This window comes from Mirounga leonina, unplaced genomic scaffold (genome assembly GCF_011800145.1).
Source record: "Mirounga leonina isolate KUSES-001 unplaced genomic scaffold, KU_Mleo_1.0 Mir_126, whole genome shotgun sequence".
NCBI lineage: Eukaryota > Metazoa > Chordata > Mammalia > Carnivora > Phocidae > Mirounga > Mirounga leonina.
This window is the reverse complement of record NW_023270314.1, coordinates 32,116,159-32,126,176: the sequence shown is the minus strand read 5'-3', so window position 1 is coordinate 32,126,176 and position 10,018 is coordinate 32,116,159. Positions and strand designations below refer to the sequence as shown.

The 10,018-nt window shown below is 39.6% G+C and overlaps 1 protein-coding gene across 1 annotated transcript in view; it reads right to left on the bottom strand.

Moving 5' to 3' along the window:
- The window catches only part of NELL2 (neural EGFL like 2), a 324,025-nt gene that overhangs the window by 89,984 nt on the left and 224,023 nt on the right, over positions 1-10,018 (bottom strand). The window contains exons 14-15 of the mRNA XM_035002828.1: positions 7,376-7,498; positions 4,268-4,363 (exon numbers count right to left, since the gene is read on the bottom strand). Coding sequence (XP_034858719.1) covers positions 4,268-4,363; positions 7,376-7,498 — 219 coding nt within the window. The remainder of the gene's footprint in view (positions 1-4,267; positions 4,364-7,375; positions 7,499-10,018) is intronic.

Here is a 10,018-nt window from a genome sequence, read left to right as displayed (position 1 = left end):
AAGGAAGGAAGGAAGGAAGGAAGGAAGGAAGGAAGGAAGGAAGGAAGAAAGGAACGAAAGAAGGAAGGAAGGAAAAGAGTTTTAAATTGCAGATCAGTGTCTATAATGAAACATCTTATAATAAGTTACTTCACCCCTCTGTACCTTAATTACCTCATCTGCCATATGAGAGTTTAGGACCAGATGACCCTGAAGTCCTCTTTAAATTAATGTTCAATAAAGTCCAGCAAATACGGATGCAACCACATCTTACCTCCTCATTTAATTGACCACTCATTTATGTCTTTATTTATTTACCAAAATGTCTTGAAGATTCAAAAGTGAACACGATACATGCTTCACCCCCATGAGACTCAATGCCTGGGGCTGTAAACGAAGTGAGGAGACTGAGGGACAAGAGGGTGAACACTGGGTAGATAAGCAGGGAACAAATCTTGAAGGGTCTATCAAGAAATGTGAGGTCAATGGGGGATACTAAAGTTTTTTTCAGTATGGAATGATATGATGAGATCTGTGCTCAGATATCCTGTGGAGAACTGACTGGAGAGAGATACACCTGAGAGCGCTGAACGACTGTAGAGCCAGCCAGAATGGAAAGAAATGGACCCCAGTAAAGAGAATCAAAAGGATTTGATGGGAGGTGAAAGGGGATAAGAGGGGTGACTCATTCTTTGCTGGCCAACAAAACTTGGTGGGTAAAGCCACTCACTGAAGAAAAGAGTAGAAGTGAAGAACCAGGGTTTGGTAATAGAAGAGGAAGAAGAGACAATCCAAAAGTCATGGAGCTGATGTGTTCAGTGTGAGGTCTTGAGATTTAAGGTCCCCAAAGAAACATACTGGAAGACATTGGATATTTGCATTTGGATCACCTTCCACAGAATAAAAGAGCAGGTAGTTCTCTTTATGAATCATGGAAGATTCTCTCCCTAGTGGTTTTAACTATTTAGAAATTAAAGAATCTGTATGCCATCTTTAAATGCTCTGAATTCTTTCTGCAGAAAAGTGTAGACATACATGTATATTCAGGGAATTCATGGAGTCCCAAAGTCTAGCCAGAGACCTGCAGAGGTTCAGGAATTCCAAGTGAAAGATCCCCGCCAGAGGTGGAAAGAAGGCAGAGGCTGAAAAGCGAAAAGGAAATAACTCAGTTCCTCCATCTGAGTAGATGAGACAATGTAGAAAATGGTTAGAGTTGTTTAGTACCAGCACTGCCAGACAGAAGATACAGCCAAAGACTGGAGTAATGGGCACAAACCAGTTTCATCTTCCTGGACCTTCAGTTCAACTACATTTTCTGAACTGCTCAAGTCTATGTGGTGAGCTCTGACCAACGGTATGTGAGAGGAAGGGACATGCGTGTCATTTCTGGTCTGAGGCAGTGACAGTGGGGGTATATTCTCCATGCTCTGTCTGTGGTCCTCGTCTCTGTGGCAATAGAGGCTGTGTGTTGGGCATGACTTCTTCCTCAGGTGGCACCAGCGGGGGGCCTGGCTTAAGCAGGCCCAATCCCAATGCCTCCCCACCACCACATTTGACGTATCAAACTGAGCTTTATTAATGAAGTAAATACCAATAATAACAATACCCCTCATATGTAAGGTCCATAGGTTAATCAAAATAATTTGCATTAGTTTTCTTTATAGAAACTATTACTACCTGATACTATTTTATGTATTTATTTACTTTCCTATGTATAGACCCTCTAACTCACCTAGACCATAATTTCCATGCAGATAAGACCTCAGTTTTGTTCACTGTTTCTAAATCAGTGCTCAGCACGAAAAAGATCTTAAATAAATGTTTGTTGAATAAATGAGTGAACAGATTATTTCATGTGGTTCTCCTCTAAAGATATTTTTTAAAGGGCACACCACCAACAAAAGTGGTGGTGCTAGAAGGTGAGGGGTTAGGATCTACCCTGGAGCAATAACTGGGACAGATACTTTGAGGCAAGTACTATCATTACAACTTCTCAGGAAGGAGACAGGAATGTCTTGCTTCTCAAATAGTGAAATGTGGTTTTGGGCCAGGAGATGCTAGAAGGCGGAGACAAACTATGACCCATGTCTTACAGAACCAACTTAACTCAACGGTAGTAAGTTAAATGTTTTCATATATTATGGAATACAAATGAATGAATTTTGGGGGGAAAAACATGAGTTTTTGAAGAAATTTTATTTACCCTTGTGGTTGGCCTTTTCAGGATGGCCCTGGGTGAAGACATTTTCTCTCCTCTGTCAATTAGAATGACTTCAGAAGAAACTTTGAAAAACATTGATATAGATTAAAAAAAACAGAAACAAAAACAAAAAACCTGGGTTTGGGGTAGAAACACCTCTGTATTCAGCTGTTTACTCTATGGCCTTACAAAAAAAGTTAATCGTTTGAACCCAATATTTTTGTTTAAAAATGGAGGTAATACCTATCTGGGAAGAGACCTGTGAAGACTAAGGTGATGTATAGATAGTACAAGACACTGAGAAGTTATGTAACTTGCCCAAGGCCACATAACAAGTAAATGGTAGGGCTAGCTTTTGAACCCACATTTGTTTTGTCCTTCTCAAAGCCCTTGGCTCTTACAGATAGCTCCTTAGAGTTAAGTCTGGGATTGTCTTCATACAGACTGAAAGTTCAAAGATAATTAGAAACAGTTAAATATTCTGTTGGGTTATTTTTAACTCCCTAGTTTTAAATTTTACATGCTCAGATCAATCTTACCCCATTTCAGGTTTTCAAAATCTCATATGTAACTTTTTTTTCTAGTGGAAGAATGATGTACAGAATTAGGCATGGCCATTATTCATCTCGGATTTTCTAGGACAGCCTTTATTTCAAAATTACACACCACTGAAATGCCCTGAAAAATCCAGTATTTCTTTATCCAGACTCTTCACTAGAAGCAGCACCAAATACTGTATTCAGGAAACATGGTCACCACACGTGTGGATATAAAGGAGGCCCACAGTGTACCTTGATGTGTTTGGGTGTCTTGGTGGAGACCGTGGGATAGAAACATTACAGAACCATGGAACTAGAAGTGCCTAATTTTGACCTAGTAAATCCTATGATAGTTAATTACCAGAAATCTGTATTGTTAACAAGTTAATAAGCCCTGTGGGTGAGCCACATGCACAATGAGTTTGGAACTCCTGATTTAGGAAATAATCCCCTTAAGAAAGAGTCCTGCATATCAAAGATGGCCACGATCCATTTTCTATTAGAGACCTTTGTAACCAAATAGTCACTGAAGTTTGAAGATTATCACTTAGAGGTACTTTTAGAAGGAAACAATCTAGTGGCGCACAGTGATCCGAGTATTCAGGAAAATTTTCACTTCCCAAATGGTCCAGAACATTTTCTGTCTCACATTCTTATCCATCAGCGTTTTTATTAAACCAGAGGATTCTGCAAGTGGAAAGGAGGCAGGGCATGCACCACATCTATTATATAGAGATTTATGGAAAGTAAGATGAGAACCACCCATCACTGGTGGTAGCAGCTTTCTCTCAGGGAGCATAATGGACTTTCTGAGGTCATCTACTATTAGAACCCACTTAACCCAAAGCAACCAAAACTACTGTTGACATGATTTTAATTCAAGAGCTATTATTCTCCTGGTGTGTTTTCAACCGACAAAATATCTTACTGTGGATCATAAGATATATACAGACTATGTAATTATATATGTTATATAATATATAACACACATATATATTAGTTTCTAGTATTAGTATCCATTAGAAAGAGTGAATTCAAAATGAACTTGGATGAGGAATAATTAAAAAGTAGAAAACTTTAAATATTTTGTAAATAAACAGCAATGAATGCATACTCCATGTTCCAGGCAAAAACTTATTAAAAATTCTCAAACGTGAAGGCAGGAAGTAGTATGTCCTAGGAAGGGAGTTGGCCATAAATTTGAACTCCATGCTTTAATACAGTCATACAGATTCCAGGAAAAATCAGCTCCAAATGAGTAAAACAAATTATGAAGTCACAAAATCCTGGCCAATCCCAAATATCTCTCTAAAAAAGTCCAATATTCTTCTAGTTGACAATAGCTGCAAACCCTCCACAGAATGACTTTGGGCAAACGCCCAGTGAATATGCATCACTGAAACTTCCCACCTCCTCCCTCCCAGCACTTCCTTATTAATAATGCCACGCTTCGAGAGCCACTTGAAACTTGAAACATTATTTTCCTCATGGATTACTTTATACATAGGCGTAAAAATTCATTTTCTAGAAGATGTAATGATAGTCTTACCCGTTTCACAGCTGGGCCCGGTGAAGCCTTGCGGGCAGGCACACACATTCGCAGCAATACAAACTCCTCCGTTCCTACAGCCGTCTTTGCAAAATGCTAAAAATAATTCAGATACATGACTTTAATATTTTAGAAGTAAGTAGTTCAAGATACTTTTCTTTATTCCCTTGGAGATGTGGACATCGAATTATGTATGTTATTATACTTTCAAATTCCCATAAGACTTTCCATGCAGGTAAGAAACTTCAACCCAATTTGTAAAACAGTACTCTTTTCAACATTAAAGAAATATTTCACCCGTAAAATAAAACACTAAACTTTCTTTTAGCTAAAAACAATAACCTGCACACAACAGGAAGTATGTGAGAATTAGAGTTGCATCTCATTGTAACAGTCCACCTTGAAATGAAAACACGAAAGCTATCCTAGAGCTTTCTTAAGGAGCAAACTACCATTTAGAGACTGAGTAAAGAAAGAGAAAATGATTGGCTCCTATGAGACTCTGATCATTCTACACACTGGCCAATGTACCAAAGTATTAGAGAAATGCCCCGTCTTTCACAAAGTTCTAAATCAGTCCCAGTGATAAGCTGGCCAATGGTAAGAATTGGCTGTAGTGGTCTTCAGAAAGAGCCTTGCGCTCCTCTGCTGAGGACAGGTCCGGATCCAGGATCGAGGGCAAAGGCATTGCAAAGCCTGCTGTGTTAGTGGGGTTTGTGAGTGAGGGGAATTCTTCTATGAGTAGGAAAAGGAGCCAAGATCTGAGCCATTGCAAGAGTGACCTCTTGAGATGTGCTGCCCAATTCAAAGAAGGTGAGAAAAACAAGATTGGTGAGACTGAGCACCCTTAGATGCTTCTGTTTCCACTTTAGCTTGTTCTTTGGTTCTATAAGGCTCAGAACCCATTTCCTCAGCCTGGCAAGGCCTGTAATGGATGAATTAGGCCAGCTTGTTTCAGGCACTGGGGCAAAAGCTTTCTCTCTAGTTTTCTGGCACGTGCTTCCTCTCATTAGTTAGGATGTACTTTCTCGGAGTGGTAAAATGGAGACATCGGGGATTCTGGTGCTGATTTAAAGGAAGGGGCACAAAGAGGCCATTCGGCTTCTTTGGTTGTAGGTCCCAATCTGTCTTCATTCCAGGCAAAAAGAGTACCTAGTCACCAAGGATTTGCAAAGACATTGAGAATGTAAACCTCATAAATAACAAAGGGTCCATCTGCTAAACCGTGTGTGTGTCTTCCTTGGAATACTGTGCAAGGACATAGCACAGGACTCAATGATTCAGATCCTCCATCTACACTACTTATCTCTCAGCTTTTGACATTCCCAGCAGGAATACACACATGAACTGGGAGTCTTTATTCGGGCAACCTAGAGTCTCAACTTCCAGCAGAAATTTTGGACCCATGGAAGTTCTCCTTCCTTCAAAGATAAGAATTACCTGTCTGCATCTGCTCATGATTGCAAGAGTTCTTTATGCTATAAGCTTTATTCTTCACATTAATTATGAATCAGAGTGAAAGAGAAATAAGAGTGAGAAGTTGGGCTCCCAGATGAAATCTTAACCCCTCTCCTCTGCCAATTCTCAGTATATCTGGGTGCTCTGAGGAAGTCCTAGGCAATGGGTTTTAAACATCTGGCTTTTCTCAGGATCTGTCTAGTTTCTCTGGCAAAATCTTGGGATTTAGACCTCAAAGTGAGTAGGCCTGTTCACATTGCTCTAAATTAAAGATTCCCATAGACTTTTTTAAAATTAACTTTATTTTATTATGTGAGTCACCATACATTACATCATTAGTTTTTGATGTACTGTTCCATGATGCATTGTTTGCTTATAACACCCTTTGTTCCATGCAATATGTGCCCTCTTTAATACCCATCACTGGGCTAACCCATCCCCCCCTCTAAAACCCTCAGTTTGTTTCTCAGAGTCCATAGTTTCTCAGATTCCCATAGACTTTTACAAAGCAGAGTAATCCTCTGGCCCAACGATATCTGCATCCAATGTATTATTGTAGACTAGGTCTTAAGACCCATGCTCATCGGCCATCCCTAGTTATTTCCTACCTCCCACATCCACAGTGTCATACCAAATTGATTTTAGTCAACTCCAGGATAATGGGCACATGTATTTGAGAAGTGGGTAGTTTTTATATGAATCGTAAAAAAATCTGTAGGACATAATAAGGAATACGGACTTTAGCCTAAAGGAGTTTGTGGAGTTTCCAAAATAGAACCTCTATTTCCCTTGGGAAGTAGGAGGTAAGCCCATCTGATGAAGGAAAAGAGGGCATTGGTGAACTAATTGGTAAATTAGTGGATAGTGGTGCACTACTGTCCACTGATGGAAAGGAAAATCTGGGCTCAACAGGACTTTTAAAAGAATTATTGATTGGCATTGACAAGCCAGCAAAAATGGGAAACCACAACAAGTAGAGACCCAATATTCCCAGTTAATTAGTGTTCAACAGCTCAAAAGAGAGTAGAGAAGAAACACTGTCAGACTGACCCCCGATAGAGATATTTATCGTGGATTTTGGTAGTAGAACAAATGGGTTGACTGTACTGTCAAAAAACACAGCTGTCACATTCGGATTCAAAAGTAAGTGTTTGAACCTGGGAGGAGACTGGCAAACTGAAAGAAAAGGGAGGATCAGAGAAATTGCGCTACTTCTGTAGCTGGTGTGACGCTGCTAATTGTCTGTACTGCACAACTGAAGATCAAGAGTCATGGAAAGAACAGAGCAGGCAAATTGGAAGCAGAAGGACTTGGGGCAAGATGATACAGGGTTGACGTCTGAGATTTCGAAGGTGGAAGAGTTCCATACAAAAGTGCCCCGGTGTGATTATAGGTGTGGTCTGCTGGACAGGAACAGAGATGGAAACCACTGTGGTGGAGGTCAAGGAATGCTACATCAACGCGGTTGAATAGTTTGGCCACGTAAACACCAACATAACCCAGGAGGAAGACTGTGAGCCACACCGCAAAGCTCTCAGGGGTGTGGGAAGTCCCTGGAAGGGAGATGACAGTGATGAGAAGGAATGGAGGGAGGTGAAGAGGGACTGCATTATCCTTAATGCCCCGGGCGCTGCCGTTTAAACCTTTCACCTTTGCATGTGGTTCCATTCCCCGTATAGCCTGGCTTGCAAACACAGTTGTGTCCTCCAACAGTATTGAAGCATAAAGCATTTTCATCACAGTTGTGCTGATTTGTGATACACTCGTCGTGTTCTGGAATGAGAAATACAGTCTGGTTACTCAAAGACAGATATTCAAAGAGACTGCATTTTAAACTGCCTCTGCATTTGGTTATTGCGTGGTATTTCTTTCAAACACAGATTTCCACAAAGTATATATTAAAAAAGAGCGCATATTTTGAATATTGTATACTCCTCTTGAAATACATACATAGTTTACACATCCACAAACCTTGAATGCAAAAGGATTTGGACAGAAGACCCACCAAGAGGAGGAAGGAATGGAAGAAGAGGAGAGGCAAGAGTGTGGATCATTCTCAGAAGTGGATCCCAGTGCCACTGTATACAGTCTCTGTGATTAATATTTGGGGGAGTTATTCTCATGAAATGAATCTGCTACCTCTCTCTTCATCCTGTAGCATGAAAAAGGGGCTAGGAAAGGATGTGAAATTGTATTGACTCATGAATCCTGGCCTGCAGGAAAATAGAGTTGAAGCTCTGGGAGTTAGTTAGGGTGCAGTTATCAGCTGCACCCCACACTTCCAGACATAAAGATACACACGCAAACTACTTGGGGAATATCTGACCTCCTTAGGAAAGTTCTCTCCTTCTGCAAAGAAAGTGTCAGAGTTCTGTTAAAGAAGACAACTTGCTTTTATGATATGTGCAAATCCAAACTTTAAAACACACAATCGATATGGTACTTCCTTTCACTGTGGGCAACCTGACACTTTAGAAAGCACTGAATCATCTGATTCTCCCAGCACCCCTGGGAGAGGTAGAACCAACATCATTATAGCCATTTAACAACGAGTCAATAGTGGCTTCGAGTGCTTAAGTTGCCTGCCCAAGTTCACAGGAGCATTAGGCAACGTCAGAATTTTAGCTCTGTGTTCAGCAGAAATGTAAATATAAGGAATAAATACAGTGAATATGAGAAAGAAAACAGATCTGACATCAAAATCAAGATGAGTAGGAAATGAAATATAAGTGAGGAAATGTATATAAACTAGTTCAGCAAAATCCCTAAAAGTGGCACTACTCATCATGTGGTCTCTTACATAAATACTACTTAGGCCTAAAATTAAAAATATATTTTAATACACTTACATTAATTGAGCTATTGATTCACTAGGATATAAATCATCAAAGCAGAAAGAAGTATTCACTTTTCATTTTAGAAGTCTTTGTATTCTAGACAATATATGTATTATTCCAGACAATATATTATAATAATCATGTATTTATAACTTTGAAAAAAAATTGCTTTGGGCATATTGAGATTAGACTAAAATCACTTATTTCAACTACTAAAATAGAATGCTATATTTTTTCAAATAAAGATTAACATTTTGTGCCCTGCGTTACATATAAGTGCAAAGTTATAATAGTTTGAACTATAGCCCTGTAATAAAATTCTTAGATTTTATTCCCAATAATCTTTCAGAGGAAAGAGAGCTCTCAATCATTAAGGTTTTAGAATTGCATGAATAGATATCCTCCAAATCCCTGGCTGAATTTCCCCAAATTGTAGAAAATTCCACCTTTATTACCTAGTATCAGAAACTTTCATAGTTTTTTACAAATTCATGCCCATCGATGATAGCTTAGAAAGTACCTGGATTACACATAGGGGCAACCATTGGACCACTATACAATTTCCGAGGGCCAGGAATGGGCAGTCTACCTACCCCTGAGTCTGGCTGCCTGGAGCAAAATAAATCTACACTCTCAAGTTTGCACCTGCTGCCAATTTTCTTCCCAGTGCAATTCAAAGTGCTGCAGTTAATCTATAAATTTCTATATGGACAGCCGTAGGTTCTTTAAAGACAGCTGCTGATTGATTTGATGTTGTTTTCATCCCTGCCTTGGTTGTCTTCTTAATTAGACAGAACTCACTCCATAGAGGAGGGGCCTAACAGGATGAGCTTAGCACCCAGTATGATGATTCCCATTCACGTTAATTAATTACACAACCCAGGATCTGGTTACCCCTGCTGTCATTAACTCTCGAGGTCACTGAAATGAGTAAGCATGCTCCTGAGCAATTTGAGGGTAAAGAAAGTTTTCAGGTTTTGAAATACACCCACACGCTCCTCTACACATACCGTTCCCTGTGCCTGAGGTGCCTGCCCCTCTCCCGGCAAACCCCTACCACTTCTAAAGATCACACTAAAAAGTCTCGTTTTACGTGCAAACACCTTTCTTGCCACCTCCTGCAGAGTTAGGGGCTGTTGGCTGTTTTCCCTAACACCATATATAAGGCTCTGTTATTGTATTTTATCAGAAATGTCTACTACTCCTTGATTCTCCATCTTCATGCTCTACCAGGAACTGTTAATTTTTGGACAAGAATTTTGTATATTTATTTGTGTTTCATTTCAGCATTCAAAGAATGTTTCTTAAATATACAATTAAAAGAATAAATGACCAAAGGAAGAAAGCTAGGAAATGCTTCCTCTGCCATTATAATTCAAGCCAATCTCAATTCGTTCAGTTGTAGACAAGATGCCAAATAGAAGGCTACTGAAAATCTAAACTGTTTTTTTTTTTT